At 36.7% G+C, this 17,366-nt stretch overlaps 1 protein-coding gene across 1 annotated transcript in view; it reads left to right on the top strand.

Moving 5' to 3' along the window:
* Positions 1 to 17,366, top strand: part of KIF5B (kinesin family member 5B) — a 44,868-nt gene that overhangs the window by 5,857 nt on the left and 21,645 nt on the right. Inside the window, exons 2-12 of the mRNA XM_024574748.4 lie at positions 5,808 to 5,895; positions 10,873 to 10,946; positions 11,910 to 12,014; positions 12,539 to 12,587; positions 13,069 to 13,124; positions 13,217 to 13,304; positions 13,471 to 13,595; positions 15,075 to 15,179; positions 15,475 to 15,620; positions 16,373 to 16,521; positions 16,958 to 17,151. Coding sequence (XP_024430516.1) covers positions 5,808 to 5,895; positions 10,873 to 10,946; positions 11,910 to 12,014; positions 12,539 to 12,587; positions 13,069 to 13,124; positions 13,217 to 13,304; positions 13,471 to 13,595; positions 15,075 to 15,179; positions 15,475 to 15,620; positions 16,373 to 16,521; positions 16,958 to 17,151 — 1,179 coding nt within the window. The remainder of the gene's footprint in view (positions 1 to 5,807; positions 5,896 to 10,872; positions 10,947 to 11,909; positions 12,015 to 12,538; positions 12,588 to 13,068; positions 13,125 to 13,216; positions 13,305 to 13,470; positions 13,596 to 15,074; positions 15,180 to 15,474; positions 15,621 to 16,372; positions 16,522 to 16,957; positions 17,152 to 17,366) is intronic.

Below are 17,366 nucleotides of genomic sequence, written 5' to 3'. Positions count from 1 at the left end.
TTGGAGAAATCAGCTGACAGTCTTATGGGAAGTCCTTTTCTCTTGCTGCTTCTAAGATTCTCTCCTTCTGTTTCTTCTTAGGTAATGTAATTATGATGTGCCTTGGTGTGTTCCTCCTTGGGTCCAGCTTCTTTGGGACTCTCTGAGCTTCCTGGACTTCCTGGAAGTCTTATTTCCTTTGCCAGATGAGGGAAGTTCTCCTTCATTATTCATTCAAATAAGTTTTCAATTTTTTTTTCTTCCTCTTCTCCTGGCACCCCTATAATTCGGATGTTGGAACGTTTAAAGATGTCCTTTAGGTTCTTAATCCTCTCCTCATTTTTCCGAATTCTTGTTTCTTCATTTTTTTCTGGTTGGATGTTTCTTTCTTCCTTCTGGTCCACACCATTGATTTGAGTCCCAGTTTCCTTCGCATCACTATTGGTTCCCTGTACAGTTTCCTTTGTTTCTCTTAGCATAGGCTTCATTTTTTCATCTGGTTTTTGAACAAATTCAACCAATTCTGTGAGCGTCTTGATAACCAGTGTTTTGAACTGTGCATCCGATAGGTTGGCTATCTCTTCCTCGCTTAGTTGTATTTTTTCTGGAGCTTTGAAGTGTTCTGTCATTTGGGCCTTTTTTTTTTTTTTTTTTTTTTTTTTTGGTCTTGGCGTGGCTGTTACTTAAAGGGGAGGAGCCTTACGTGTTCACAGGGGCGGGGTAATGCTGATTGCTGCGTTGTGATGCTGTACGTGGGAGAGGGGCCGAGAGGGAGCAATGGCGCTTACTCTACTCTCTGCCGGATTTCAATCACTCCCTCCGCTACCCACAATCAAACTGGGGCCCTCTGGTGCTGGTTCCCCAGTGGGTGGGCTTGTGTACGCCCTAAGCCCCTGTGGGTCTGTCCAACAACCTCTCCTGTGAGGCTGGGAGTCTCTCCTGCTGCCGCCCTAACCCCCACGGGCGCTTTCAATCAGAGGTTTGAGGCTTTATTTCCCCACGCTGGAGCCCTGGGTTGCGCGGTCTGCTTTGCTCCCCGCAGTTTGTCCGGTTTGTCTGTGCGCGAATGTGAGGCCACGGGGTGCTACCCGCAGCTCTGCCTGCCCCCTTCTCTGCCACTCTGAGTCCGGCCCTCTCGGTTTATCTGCGCAAATGTGGGGCCGCAGGGTCTGCTAGTGGTCAGACTGCCAGCCCCGTTCGTCCCACACTCTGGCAGTTTTGGTCCCGCCTCGGCCACACGAGTCGTCTCCGCCCCAGCTGCCCATCTCCGCCCCTCCTACCGGTCTGGATGAATGATTATTTTTTATATCCTTGGTGTCGGACTTCCTTGCCGTTCGATTTTCTGTCAGTTCTGGTTGTGCGAGGAGGCACAGTGTGTCTACCTACGCCTCCATCTTGGTTCTCCTCTCTGTTGTTCTTTGAATATGAAAGCCTGTACTAACTAAATCTCATTTATAAAATTGTTACTCACCTATTATATCTGATACCTTATAGGTGCTAAATGTTTGCTGGATAAGTGAAGAGGAAGAGTTGTTTTCTTTTTGCATAGAAAATATAGCATGGTTTCTCTCTTGAGTAGTGATTGTTACTTTTTATAATTTACTGGGGTGATACTAATAATATTATATAGGTTTTAGGTATACAGTTCTATAGTACATCATCTGTATATTGTATTGTTTGTTTTCCATCTGGAGTGAAGTCTCTTTCTATTACCAATTATCTCCCTTTTACCCTTCTGCCTACCCTCGTTCCCCCTGCTCTGGTAATCACCATACTGTTGTCTGTATACATCAGTCTTTCTTCTTTATTTTGTTTAATTCCTTCATACCAGTTGGGGGCTTCTTACCAGGCCCCCAACTCTGACAGCTATCACCGTGTTCTCTGTATCCATAAGTCTGTCTCCAATTTCTTTATTTTGTTCATTAGATTCTACATATGAGGGAAATCATATGGTACTTGTCTTTTTCTGACTGGCTTATCTCATTTAACATAATACTCTCCAAGATCCATTCATGCTGTCGCAAAAGGTAAAGTTTCCTTCATTTTTATGGCTGAGTAGTATTGCATCGTGTAAATAAATATACCACAGCTTTTCATCCACTCATCTTGGCTATTGTAAGTAGTAGTGCATATGTACTTTCAAATTAGTGTTTTGAGTTTCTTTGGATATATTCCCAGAAGTGGAATTGCTGGATCATAAGGCAATTCCAGCTTTAATTTTCTGAGATACCTCCATACGGCTTTTCACAGTGGCTGCACCAGTCTGCATTCCCACCAACAGTATACAAGGGTTCTCTTTTCTCCATCCTTGCCAACATTTGTTGTTTGTTGATTTATTGATGATGGCCATTCTGACAGGGGTAAGGTGATAGCTCATTGTGGTTTTAATTTTCGTTTCTCTGATGACTAGTTACTTTGAGCATCTCTTCATGTGTCTATTAGAGAAGTGCCTATTCAGGTCCTTTGCTTGTTTCTTATTTGGATTTGTGTGTGTGTGTGTGTGTTTTATACCTTCCTTATAAATTTTGGATATTAAGCCTTTATCCGTGATATATCTGCTCTCCCATTTGGTGCACAGGTTTGTTGCTGGTTTACTTTGCCATGCAAAAATTACTAAACATCAAGATGAGAGACAAACATCAATTGCTTGCTTCTCCTAGGTTCCTTGACCAGGGCTGAACCCACAACCCAGGCACATACCCTTACCTGGAACTGAACCAGCAACCTTGCACTTTGCAGGACAATGCCCAACTGACTGAGCCACACTGGTCAGGGCTATACCCCATGTGTTTTGATAGAGCATTTAAACCATTTGCATATAAAGTGACTAGTGAAAGGTATATATTTATTGTCTTGCTGCTTTTAAGATTCTGTCTTCATCTTTAACCTTTGCTGTTTTAATTAGGATGTGTATTGGTGTGGACCTGTTTGGTTTCATCTTGTTTGGGGTTCCTGTGTTTCTTGGAGATGTGTGTCTGTTGTTGTTGGGGTTTTTTTCCACTATGTCAGGGAAGCTTTTGGTCACTGTATCTTCAGATAGTTTTTCAACCCTTTGCTCTCTCTCCTCTCCTGGTACCCTTATTTTTGCAGATATTGATATGCTCTGTGTTGTCCCAGGTGTCCCTTAAACTGGCAGGCATCAGGGACCAGTTGTGTAGAAGGAGGTGGAGCTCAGGTGAGCTTCTTTCCTGGCCCAGTTCCTAATAGGCTATCAACCAGTACCCATCCTGGGGATTGGGTACCCCTGCCTTAAACTATTCTTTTTTTTTCTCATTCTTTTTTCCTTTTGCTGCTCTGATTGGGCATTTTTTTCCTACCTTGTCTTGATGTCAGATACTGTGTTCTTCGTTTCTGACTTTTTTTTAATGGTTTGTGTCCTTTTTCATGCTGTTGAGCATCCTTATAACCATAACTTTGAATTGTATATCTGATAAATTGTTTGCCTTTATTTCATTTAACTCTTGCTCTAGAGAGTTCTCTTTTGTTTGGGGCCTGTTTCTTTGTATCCCCATTTTATCTGCCTCTCTGTGTTGTCCCTGTGTATTAGATATGCTGTGGCTCCCATTCTTTCTTGGGTGACCAATGTCAGATGCTTTTGTGACTGGCCCCTGGCAACCTGTTTGGAGCTACAAGTGATCCATCATTTGTGGCTGCCTCTGCTTAGCTTTGATGCTTGCAGAAAAGACCAGGCTGCAAATAAAGGCCAGCTATTTTCAGCACCTGGCCTGGGAGGCAGGTCAGCAAAAGTTTCAAGGCACCCCAAGATCTGCCTCCACCTGTTGGTTGCCTGGTAGACTCATTCGCTGAAAGAGCCTCTGGTGTAGTTGGGAGGATGGGGCTAGATGATCTCCCATGAGGAGGTGGTTCCAGTCAGGCCTCTGGAAGATGGTGGGTGTGGTCCCCTCGGCAGAGCCATGCAGACTGTCTGTCTTGGATTTTGCCCTCAGTAGGGCGGGGCCTGGAGGTTGGGCCTGCTAGAAGCTGGAAGGATGGAAGGGTGGTTCTGTTGGATATCCCTTGTGGGAGAAGCACCAGTAAGGTTTACAGGGAAGTAGGGGGCATGAACCCTGCCCCAAAGCCAGACAACTCATTCACTGACACCCCCTGAGTCTGCCCAGACCTCTACACCTGGCCAAGGCAGCTGATGCCTCTGTGGGGCATAAGGTCTGCAGGCTGGTATGAGAGGGAGTCTATAGAGGATGGGGCAATTACATTTGCCTAGGCTGGTGTCACACGGAGGGGATTGCTCCACCCAAGAAAGATGGCATTTGCGGTATAAAGAATGACTCAGCACAGGGATCCTGGCAGCTGTCCTGCCAGCTCCCTCCCCAGAGCCACAAACCTCAGACTCCCCTCAGGTGACTCTAGTCTGCTTGGCTGCGAATGAAATTTTGTATATTGACTTTTTATGTACTTTTGTCTCCAGCAGACTCCCATCTTTCCCTGGCAGACAGAAGAAACATTGCTTCTTTACATAGCCAGATGTTATGTGGGTACCTCTTCCCAGATCTAGTGCTCTGGACTAGGGAGCCCGGCCTGGGGTTTAGACCCCACAATTCTCAGGGGGCACCCCCTGCATCCAAGACATTCCTTCAGAACCTAAGCCATTGCCTGTGAGAGCAGTGCCAGCCCATTTCACGTCTCCACCCTTACTACCAGTCTCCATATAGCTTCAATAAATCCTTGGCTATAAGACCCCTCTTCAGCTGTTCTTCAGTTGGCTATTCTGGATGATTGTTTTATAATTTGGCTGTAATTCTGGTTTGGTCCTGGAAGGACATAAGTATAGCCTCTACCTACTCTGTTGCCATCTTGAGAAAAAACATTGTGATTGCTATTTTGAATGTACTTGTGTTTGTTTCCAGAATTGTTAATCATGAATACATCTTACATAATCAGTAAAACAATAGATTTGCTCTTTTTTTAGCCACACCTGTAGGTTTACATATTAATGTGACAATGCCATTTTAATAAAAGGACACTTTTATATATGCCTTAGCCAAAGAATAATTAGACATTGGGATGTCTACTTTCAGTTTACACCAGAGTTGGTCCTCTTAGTAGATCCATCGGGAATGCTTTCAGCTGCATAGGGAAAACAAACAACAAATAGTGCTTTAAATAAATAAGAGGTTATTTTTCTTATAAAAATTCTAGATATAAACTCTTAATTGCTACTATTTATTGACTCTGTTATTCTTTGTCTTCCTTAGTTACTGATTTTTCATCATCATTTTTGTCATGTTTCCAAGATGGATGTTACAACTCCAGACATTTATTCCAGAAAGGAGAAAGGGCAGCCTCACCTGAGTTGGTCCTTTTTATCAGGAAAACAAAACCCTTCTCTAAGACCTCCCAGCAGACCATCACTTCATAGTATCCAGAACTGGGTCATTCGGCCAGTAGTTACAAGGAGAGTAGACTAACGGGGTTGGCTTTCCAGCCTATCTAGTGGAAGGTGTCAAAGGCAAGGGTGATTGGGAATGACTTTCTGTGGCCTTTAGGAACGTCTGCTTCATTCTTACTGTTCTCCTAAGCTTTGAGGAGGAAGATTGTGCATTAAAAAATATGGTTTTGTTTTTGTGTGTTCTTTCTTCCTCCCTTCCCCCTTCCCCTTCCCCTCCCCCTTCCCTTCTCTCTTTCACTAAGACCTAAGGAGTAGGGATCCCTAACATTCCATATGTTAGGGACTTTTTCTGGAGTCATGATTATTTTGTATTTTAGGTATCCTATTGTGAAGGTTATATATACAGTGATACCTTTGAAGGATCTTAGAAATCCATTCACCCTTAATTTGTGATGTTGAAAGCTTTGTTTCTGTTTTTCAGACCAAGCCTTATGCTTTTGATCGGGTGTTCCAATCAAACACATCTCAAGAGCAAGTTTATAATGACTGTGCAAAGAAGATTGTTAAAGGTAAATATATTTAACTTGCTAATTTGTCCCAGTAATAAGTAAAATTTTCTTTGTGATCTTCCCCCTTTACCCAACATACTTTTTTTTTTTCATCTTAATGTCCTTTTTTCTTATTTAAACAACTTTCTTCAGTAATTAGTTAACAAAAGAGTTGACTACAACTAGTATTTTCTTGAATTCTATGCTCTAATTTATATATAGTACATTGTGAATGGTATTGTTAGAAGAATTATAGTATTGTACTATGCTGTTATTGGAAGATGCATTTCTATTAGATACTCCTGGGAGAGTTTATGAGGTGGCAGTTTAGAAATACATCAGTGTGAGAATGAAAATAAGATGGTTAGGCAGGTTTCTAAACAGTAGTAGATAACAGCAGTTTATCATTCTTCTATTCCATTGTTATTCCTCCCCCCAAGACTTAACCTTGTAGTCAGCAGAGAAACCCTTGGGGAATTTAATGTGAGTTACTGTATTTTTCGGACTATAAGATGCACCAGACCACAAGACGCACCTAGGTTTTAGAGGAGGAAAATAGAAGAAGATGAAAAACCCTGCTCCACTGCTGCCCCCCGCCCCCCCAAGCAAGCCAGGTAAGCTACATTCAGACTATAAGACACACCCCCATTTTCCTCCCAAATTTTGGGGGAATGTGCATCTTACAGTTGAAAAATACGGTACTAGGGTGAGAAAAAAGGTGCAACCCAGTTAATACTGTTAACTTATAGAAGGATATTTTTCAATTTTGTATTTTCTAAAACCGTAGAATCTCAGAGCTTAGAAGGTATTAAGTGATTATTGGGACTCCCAAGTTACAGAAATCCCTTTTCTCAAAGAGATCTTATACTCAAGTGGCCTTTACTTTATATTTTCTTCTTTTTTCTTTTTTTTTGGGGGGGGGCAGCTCTAATTGTTAAAAAATGCTGCTTATATTGGGGTAAAATCTATCTTGTAGCATTCACCAGTGATGAAGAGAGGTTTGGATTCAGAAGTAGGATTAAGTAGGAGCACAAATAGCTCATCCAGTAACAGAAGAGAAGGTAGAGTTTACTGATAGTAGTATGTTCATAGATGTGAGGGACAATATAGATATTTTTATCATACTAATTTTGTTTACGATGTATATAGCAAAGTCATCACAGAGTGAAGATGGAGGAAAAGATTCTAGAAAAAAGGTAGGGTGAGGAGGTTCTAGGAAAAGGTAGTAAGTCAGCTGTTTATCAATATAGAAGTGAATGCATTAGGGAAATGTGGCGATATTGCCAGGCACCATTAAGGGCCCAATTCAGGTTAGCTTCCAGAAGAGTTGAATTTACCCAGTTGGACTTTTGCCAGGCGAGGACAAAAGAGGAGGAGAAGGATAAGAAAATTGAGGGTGTTGTCAAGAGAGTGATGATAGTGGTGAGCTATGAAATCTAAGGTGGGTGAAAGGAAGGAGGACATGATGGGGGCAGATACGAGGTACAGTGAAAAAGGATGGTATGGTTAGTGGGTTAAAGTCACTTGAGTCAAAGATTTGTTGAAATCAAAGAGTAATGGGAGGTGGATACTTGAAGTTGAGAATAGAGAGGCAGTACAGTTAGTAATGAAAAGGTCTAGAGAGTATGACACTAGAGAAAATTCTCTAGAAAAAATTCTCTTTTGAATTCAGAATCTGAGTGTTGTTTGCAAGTTTGTTTCACCTGTATTCAGTACTTGCTGTATTCCAGTCGTTCATGGATTCCCCAGTTTCCTACCGTGGTGTCCTGACCTGGATTGTCTACCCATGAATCCGCATTCAGTTTTTCAGATGTAGCCTGCCAGATATTTATATAAGTTCTTGAGTTACTTGATAACATAGTGTGGTGATTAAGAGCATGTCTTGAGCGACTAAGAGACTGTCTGGGTTTGTACCCCAGTTCCATCTTACTAGTTCTGGATTTGTAGACAAGTTATTTAGTCTCTCTATGCCTCCATAAAATGAGACTGACTAAAAATAGTACAAGATGTTATAAGGATTAAGTACATTACTATATGAAAAATTATTAGAGTCTGTACACTTTAAATGTTAACTAATAATTTTGTATGGTGACTTGTAATTCTTACAAACATTTTGCTAATGAGGAAGCTAAAGTTCACAGAGATAAGGCTACTTTTAGAAAGTGATGTGCTGTTGTCTCACTAAATATTTTTCTTGTTGACAAAGTATGACAGAAGTAATACTTGTCAGTGGTTGTCTACTTCCGTTTTTCACAAGAACAACAAAAGTATATTTTAAAAGGTGAGAGAGGCTTTAGGAAGGTGCTCTGTGTTAGTGGTGATGATGATGATAATCATTCAGCAGGCATTTGAGTTCCTAGTAAGTACCAGGTGCTGTGCCAGGAGTTAAGTACAGGCAGGCCTCAAGGAGTTCACAACCTGGTGAGGAAGGCAGACAAGTAAATTGATAGTTGCAATACACAGCAATGAGTATTATGATTAAGTTAGGTGCTGTAAGAACACATAGGATGGGACTCTTAACCATACTTATCTGGGATGGGGTTGGGTTGGAGGAAGGAGTAAAAAGTCTGAGCTAGTCTAAAGGGATGCATAAAGAGTAGGGAGAAGGAGGTTTGCCTTTCAGGTAGTGAGAGGACACATGAGCTAATGCATGTCCATATGAAAAGATTACATGTGTGGGGGACAACATCCATTATGGTGCCACTATGAAATTGAACTGTGTGTAATTGTCAGATTTGACCACTTTTACCAACAAAAACAGCAATGTGAGGGGAAGGATGATGAGAGATGGAGCTGAAAAAGCAAACAAGAGCCAGGTCAAAAAGTTCCTAATTTTATCTGATTACAGATATGCACCCTCTAGGATTATCAAATAGACAAGTATTATTTGTATTGTTTTAAAGATCCATACTTAAGATAATAGATGTTTCATTGTATGTAAATTTTACCTCAGAGATATAAAACTCTAAAATATTGAATTCTAGTTAATGGTACATGTAAGGCAAAGTATTTAGGTGGAAATGTATTGAAGTCTGCATTTTACTTTGAAATACATTAAAAAATAAGATGGAAGGCTGAGTACATGATTAAAGCAAAAAGTAAAAATAATAAGATGTTAATGGTAGAATCTTGGTTCTGGTTATGTGGGCATGTGCACTGTGAAGTTCATTCAATGTCTAAATTTTTTTAAGATAAAATATCAGGAGTTAAAATTACTATAGAAAGCAAAGTCAGAAATAGGTATTAAATTAGGTAAAAAAGTGATTATTTTCCTACTTGATATAAAATTTATTACTTTGGGTGATGCATGACATATTTAGAAATCACCTAATCGGTCACTGCCATATTATCTATCCCCTGCACCCAAAGAAGAGCCTAGGTCATAGCAGGTGCTCAATATGTGTTTGAATGTTGAGTATTTTCTAATCTCCGTAATCATATAAAATTCTTAAAGTTGTGCTTGCTTGAAGTCCCAAATACAAATGTTCTGCATACCCCCTTGTCTAGGAGCCCTTGTATTACATAGTTTCTTCTAACACAAATGTACTATAATATCATATATAGAAATAGGCTACTAATGCACTCTTTGGAAAGTCACTTTTTCATTCACCTACAAATATTAACTACCTATTGTGGTAGTTGCTGTGTAATTGGATCATACCATGAATGGACCTTGTATAGATCTTTAAAAATTTGAAACTTATGGTTAGGTTTTATGTGATTGATTAAAATACCTTAGGCAGAGGGTATGACATAGCCATGCCAAGAAGGACTGTATATGAAGAAAATGAATCAAAGGGTCTAGTGCTTTTTTTTTTCCAGGTGATTTCTTCTTCAGAGTTTCTGATAGATATAATGCAATTCCATCTATTTTAAGTGTGATTGTTGAGCTTGTTTTGCTTTCCTTCTTAAAACTGAAATGATTTTGACAGAAAGTTCTAAATGTTTGAGGTCTATTAAATTTTTATCAGGAAAATAAGTACTCATGTCTTTTTCTCAATAATAAATATTTCTGTAGGAAATCTATTACCTAGTTAGTTGTGCCCAATGTTGGGATAGTCCCCCCCTCCCCCTTTAAAAACCTCAATTGAAAAAACAAGGAGTAACTTGCTTACTAATTTACTTTTTACTGTTATTCTCTGTGGATTCCAACAGAGGCTTCTCTCTTTACTTAGGCTTCCTTTAGAATAGAATGTAATTTCATAATACTTTTCTTGTCACCAAAACCAAAACAGAACAAACTGAATCCTTGAAAACTGGAAATCAAAAAGGTGACTTTCTTGTTCATTCATACTCTTGTTACTCCTTTACTCTAGTAAAGGAAGGTACTTAAATGTTTACAGTAGATTTGGGGGTACAGAAAGGACTAGAAAAGATGTTTTTGATTTCACAGGAAATTTTCTAATTGATTTTGAGGTAGAACTGGGCTTGTTACACTTTGTGAGATTTAACTACCGATTAACCACCAATCAGTAGTCCTATTTCTAAAACTCATTCATATCTCTATGTAAATTGGTGGAACATTTCTTTTAGGTCATATAAAGCTTTAGAATATAGGTGTAATGACATTTGAGATGTACACTGACATAACTGATAAATATAAGCAACAGAATTTGTTTCTTGTTCACCACAGAAAGTAATCTGGGCTGAAGAGAGTAATTGCGTTCTAATTATCTGAAGATAATTATCTGAAGATGGATCATCAGATAATCACTAAGAAAATTACTATTAAATATATTACTTATTTTATCTAGTGTCTTCATAAATCTTTCATATACTAAATTTTGACTTTGATGGACTCTTTCATATTGGTGTAAAGACAATCTGAATCTTTCTCACCATTCTTCCCATAAGTAATTTATTATGGTTACATATGGATAAGGAACAGCATTCTGTGTATGTGATTTTTTAGAGTGTTTTCTGACATTCTTAATTTCTTAAGAATCTTGATTAAGGGAAAGAATCCCCTCAAGTATACAATATCTTACTTTCTTATAGATGTACTTGAGGGATACAATGGAACAATATTTGCATATGGACAGACATCCTCTGGGAAGACACACACAATGGAGGTAAAATTTTGTAATCTGAACTTGGATGTAGTTTGCAGTACAGACAGTACATTCAGTCATTTGTGAAATTATTTTACCATGTTTAAACATCGTCATTTGCTCTATACTTTGCTTTCTCTCATGCGAATAATATGCAAGGAACTTCATTGTCAAAATCTAATCAGTTCTTGAGTTTGAATAGTGAAATTATGTATTTTAAATCACCTCTAGCTTTATCAATTAGCATAACCACAAAGTATGAACATTTTAGAATTAAACAGGAATTTTCTGTCACCTTACAATGGGAAGAATTTGAATGTGTGTTTTCAGTTCTATTTAAGATCAATTAATTTCTCACTCCTCTCTTTGGTCCCTCCCTACTCCCTAACTGCCATTCTTCTCTGGTAAGAATTAATAATAGATGTAGACCTGTTTGAGCTTTGCTTCTAGAAAACTTTTACCACTGCTACCGAGCATCTGCTTTTATCATACAGCTGAGCATTCTATATAAAATAAATGACAGCTTATTTAAATCTGTTAACTCATTTTCATAAAGTCTGAGAACAAGGATATTCCTAGCATTTGCATGAATTTGACTTGAAGTACGAAGGACAATGCAGATTTATATGGAAAAAAACCAAAACCTTCTAGAATATGTTCATTTACAAACATGGATAATCTAAATCTAATGATTAAATAAAAGGCCAAGATTAGTTGGTAACCCATGTAGTTATGTAGTACTTATATGTAACTTACCAAAGTTTTTATATATGTATACATACATATTTATACACAATATTTACATGTAACTTCCCAAAATGTGAAATAGTTGAATTGGGTTTTTTAGATACTTGTAGAGCCTTTTTCACCAAAAGTGGCAACAATTCCAATTCTCTATTGACTGTAAAGTATACATTGAAAGTTTTGAATTTTAATTCATACTTTACAATTGATTTAAAAAGTCTAGTTTTGTTTTCTGTTTAGGGAAAACTTCATGATCCAGAAGGCATGGGAATTATTCCAAGAATAGTGCAAGATATTTTTAATTATATTTATTCCATGGATGAAAATTTGGAATTTCATATTAAGGTAAAATCCTTATGGAACTTGTTTTACTTCATACCTAGAATAATTCTGTTATAAGTATATCAATGCTAATTTCCTTTTTAAAACATTTTTAAATATTTCAAGAATTATTTTATGGACTGATACAGTTAAAGATCATTAGAGTTAGTAAACTTGTATTCTTCATCTGCCATTAGATGACCTGAAACAAATTAGCCAAGTCTCTTTTGCGTGTTCTGCCTACTTTGTAAAATAAAGCTGTTTGTTTTACTATGGAACTTAAGGTTCTTACTACTCTTACTCCTTGAATTCATTTTAGATAAAGATACGTAATGGAAATTGTTTTTTAGTTATATAAGCAGTTTGGTGAATTTAGGTCTATTGGTTAGAATATTAACTAGGGCTGAGTAGTTAATAAATAACTCTATTCCCCTAGTCTAGATGGTATCTGGCACTCAGACCCCAATAACTATTTAATGATTAAGTAAATAAATAACTTTATATTTTTAATTGGTTGATCTTTTTCCCTTTATTTCTTTGCCTTTTAGGTTTCATATTTTGAAATTTATTTGGATAAGATAAGGGACCTATTAGATGGTAAGTTAAATTCTTGCCTTTTGATCTAGGAAATAGACATTAATTTTTTTTCTTTTAAAGTTAGAGTTGAATGCCTTTTGACATGTGGAATAACTTATTTAAAGCAGATATTAATCAGTGTTTCATAAGTACTAATTAGAACATTGAACTGCAGTTAGAGAACCTGAGTCCTGAGTTCCGGTCTTCTATCAGCTGTCAATTAGATACATTGTTTTGGGACAAACCATTGAACCACACTGGCTTAATGTTTTTATTTCCAAAATGTGGGTGGTAGAGGTTGGACTGGATCTAAAATTCTATATTGCTACATTGGTTTCCATGTAAATCTACTATTTTTACAGGGTCTTATTTTAATAGTGATGTTTTCATATATTTAAAATTTACCTATTGCCATCAGGCTGCTTTGGGAAGGAAACGATTGAATTTCACAGCCAGTGTTAGAGTTTAGGGAAGTGTTGCTAACATTATTTCTTCTTTTCAGTTTCAAAGACCAACCTTTCAGTTCATGAAGATAAAAACCGAGTCCCCTATGTAAAGGTACTAATTAAATAATATAGAGTGATTATTCAGAAAAACTCTAAAATAAAAATTAAAAGTATATTGACATACTAAACAAAATTATTTTACAGGGATGCACAGAGCGTTTTGTATGTAGTCCAGATGAAGTTATGGATACCATAGATGAAGGAAAATCCAACAGACATGTAGCAGTTACAAGTAAGTTGAATATTTACTAACACTAGTTAAGGTACAGAACTGCCTTAAATCATCTTTATCCTTAAATCAAGATGATTGGGAGATTGTTATGTTAAATAATGCCTTAAAAATTATTAGTAAAGGAAAGCCATGTTTGTTTATAGTTGTTTGTGTAATTTCATTGCAGATATGAATGAACATAGCTCTAGGAGTCACAGTATCTTTCTTATTAATGTAAAACAAGAGAACACGCAAACGGAGCAAAAGCTGAGTGGAAAACTTTATCTGGTTGATTTAGCTGGTAGTGAAAAGGTAAAATCTTTATGTATATCTAAAGCATTTTTTGAGAGTTTTTTGTTGTAAGATTGATGTCAATGCTTTATGATTATATAAACTTAATAATCAGATCTCTGTTATCTGGACCATAGTCCAGTTCAACTAGTAGGTGTTACCTTTGACTTAAGATGTGTGTTTTTATTGAGAACCTTTTCAGCTTATGTCATTACAAATTCTATAGGTATCCTTCTAATTTTTGGCATCTTTTTATCCATATTGGCAAAGGGCTCCCTGTGAAAACTGGTAACTATCCATTAGTCCTTTCTGCTTTGATTGTACTTTTATTTCCTTTCGATGATTATTTCATTATTACAGTCCTGTATAATCTGACTCTCGTTTCTGTTAAAATAAATTCAAATGTTTTAATATTGACCTCTGTGACCATTTTTGCTGTTCTACTAGTTTGTTTTTTCTGATTTAGAATAATGTGCCTATTTCCTTCTACTCAAAAGTCTTACATACAACCTTTAAAACCTGTCTCTATTTTGCAGATTGTGAGATGCCAGTTCTTCCACCAACATTGCAACATACTCATTAATAAAATGTATTTCACATTTTTTAAAAGAAGCAAGTTTGTTTATGTATTTTTAGTTTGTTTTCTAATGGTTCCATCAACTTTATGCTGTAGCAAATTTTATTTATTGTTTTTAAGATTTTATTTATTTGTTTTTAAAGAGGGGAAGGGAGGGAGAAAGAGAGAGAAAGAAACATCAATATGCAGTTGCCTCTCATGCACCCCCCTACTGGGGACCTGACCCACAACCCAGGCATGTGCCCTAGACTAGGAATTGAACCAGCAACCCTTTGGTTCACAGGCCGGCACTCAGTCCACTGAGCCACACCAGCCAGGGCATGCTCTAGCAAATTTTGAGAGATTCCTCTTTTCTAATCTACCAAAAGGGAGTAAAAAATTAGTAAACTATATCCCTGGCTGGTGTGGCTTTCTTTAGTGGACTGAATGACAGCCTGAGAACCAAAGGGTTGCTAATTCAATTCCCAGTCAGGGCGTGTGCCTGTGTTACAGGCCAGGTCCCCAGTTGGGGGTATGACAGAGGCAACCAATTGATGTAGCTCTCACACATCAATGTTTCTCTCCATTTTTCTCCCTCCATTCCCCTTTCTTAAAAAATAAATAAAACTTCTAAAAAATTAGTAAACTATGACTGTGTGTGCGTGTGTGTATAAATGAATTGGTTACGTTGAAGAGCACAAACTAAAAATAAAATCTGGCATTTCCTTAATTACATTCTTGTCCTGCAGATGGTTACTTATTTAAGTTCTTAAAGTAATAATACTTGAGAAATAGTGGTACCTGAGAGTATACACTTGGCAAATAATGTGATGAAGCTTTTTGTTTTCTTTCTTTTTTACTGGTTATTGGTGACTTCTGAACTTTTTAGTACATTCAAGTAAAATTATCTTAAACTTAAAATTTTTTTGAAATCATATATATAGGTTAGTAAGACAGGAGCTGAAGGTGCTGTGCTGGATGAAGCTAAGAACATCAACAAGTCACTTTCTGCTCTTGGAAATGTTATTTCGGCTTTGGCTGAGGGTAGTGTAAGTATATATGCCTTCTATTTCCCTGTCTTATCCTATGGGGAATTACTTGTGTGTATATGTGCATGCATGTGTGAGTGAGAGATTCACTGTGTTTGACTCAATATATGTGAATCTGTTGTCTCCTAGAAATTTATTTTTAGTACTAGTATGTATATCCTAGTTCCCATCTTAATACTAAACAAAATAACTGAAATCACTTTGTAATTTTCTTAAATAGCATATTTATGTAACAGATTTTATTATGTAGAAGAAGCCCATTGGTTTTCTGTGTTTTTGTTTCCTTTCTTTATAGACCTATGTTCCATATCGAGATAGTAAAATGACAAGAATCCTTCAAGATTCATTAGGTGGGAATTGTAGAACCACTATTGTAATTTGCTGTTCTCCATCATCATACAATGAATCCGAAACAAAATCTACACTCCTTTTTGGCCAAAGGTTTGTTGTTAATAAAATACAAAGTCTGAACGTAGGTAGATTGGCCTTTTTGCTCATTAAACCTAGGAAAATATCAGGTAGACAGTATTCCAATCAGTTCATATTGTTAGTGTGTGAGACACAACTTTTAAATTTAGACAGTACAAGTAAGGTCCATATTTTTAGATTGCTTGGATTTGAATTAAGTTTTAGTAAACATGAAAGTCAACTGTTAACTTTAGTCAAATATATGTGTGAAGCTTTAACTCAGCATTAAAGAAATAGGCATTTGAATCAGGTAGTACAGGACAAGTCTGATACACATAATCCTATGTTTAACATGTTGTCATAATTGACAGGGTTCAAATAATCTGTATGAGATTGTTAGCCTGGGAAAATAATGATAGCTTTATTTTTGACTTTTCAATAGTAGTTTCTTAATTTAACCTTGCAAAGGAATTGGAAAATAAAGGTCCTCGTGTTTTATCTTCATCAGATTAATGGGTTTTTGTTTTGTTTTGTTTTGTTTAAGCTATTCACAGATGTTAGGGCTGACCCAAATTTAGTTGGGTGTGAAAAAGCATTATAATAATTAAAACTCTCCATATTTAGTCAGAGTTAATTGGACAAGAATAGTTAAGTTATACTGATTACTATATATATATATATATATATATATATATATATATATATATATATCTCCTAGAAAGATTAGATATCAGTTGAAAGTAATTTCAGTCACATTCTTTTTTTCCCCCGATCACTTCTCTTAGGGCCAAAACAATTAAGAACACAGTTTGTGTCAATGTAGAATTAACTGCAGAACAGTGGAAAAAGAAGTATGAAAGAGAAAAAGAAAAAAATAAGACCCTGCGGAACACCATTCAGTGGCTTGAGAATGAACTCAACCGATGGCGTAATGGTAATAACTTAAGAATTTGTTATTTTTAGTTGTTGAATACAGATTTAGAGCTATTTCATAAATTTGAGATTCACATATGAATGTAAATAAAATAACATTCATTTTCAGGTTAGGCATTAGGAATCATCAAATAAGAATGAATAAAGTCTTTTACGTTAAATTCTGGTTCTATCTAAAATAATAAATGAGGCACAAAAGCCAACTTGGAAGCTATAAAAGTCACAAGATGACAAGGTGCATAGATTAGGGTAGAAATAAAGATTGATGACTGGATTTAGAAGATGGAGGAGAGTCAAAAATAATTACAACTTTTCAGACCTCTGGGACTAAGTAGATAAAGTTGGTAGGAGCTGCTGAAATTGGATAAAATTGAGATTAGTTTTAGACAGGTTTAGAATGGACATTTTTTATTGACCATTCTGCTGTCACATTTTAGGAGAGACAGTGCCTATTGAAGAACAGTTTGACAAAGAGAAAGCCAACTTGGAAGCTTTTGCAGTGGATAAAGATACTGCTATTACCAATGATAAACCAGCAGCCACAATTGGAGTTACTGGAAAGTTTACTGATGCTGAAAGGAGGAAGTGTGAAGAAGAAATTGCTAAATTGTACAAACAACTTGATGACAAGGTAGGTATTACTCATGTTCTGTTTTCTGAATATTATTAATATAGATATTTTTATTTTCAAATTTTATTATTGGTCCTCATGACCTATATATATATATCTTTCTTGATTTTTGTTAGCCTTTTGAAAAATTGTGTTTATAAAAAATAGAAAATCACAATTTCTGTATCTTTGAGGAAACTGTATGAGGCATGTCTTTTTTTTCCCCCCCTCATTTT

The sequence above is a fragment of the Desmodus rotundus genome, chromosome 4 (genome assembly GCF_022682495.2).
Source record: "Desmodus rotundus isolate HL8 chromosome 4, HLdesRot8A.1, whole genome shotgun sequence".
Classification (NCBI taxonomy): Eukaryota; Metazoa; Chordata; class Mammalia; order Chiroptera; family Phyllostomidae; genus Desmodus; species Desmodus rotundus.
Note: the sequence above shows the minus strand (reverse complement) of the source record. Positions and strands in the feature narration are given on the sequence as shown.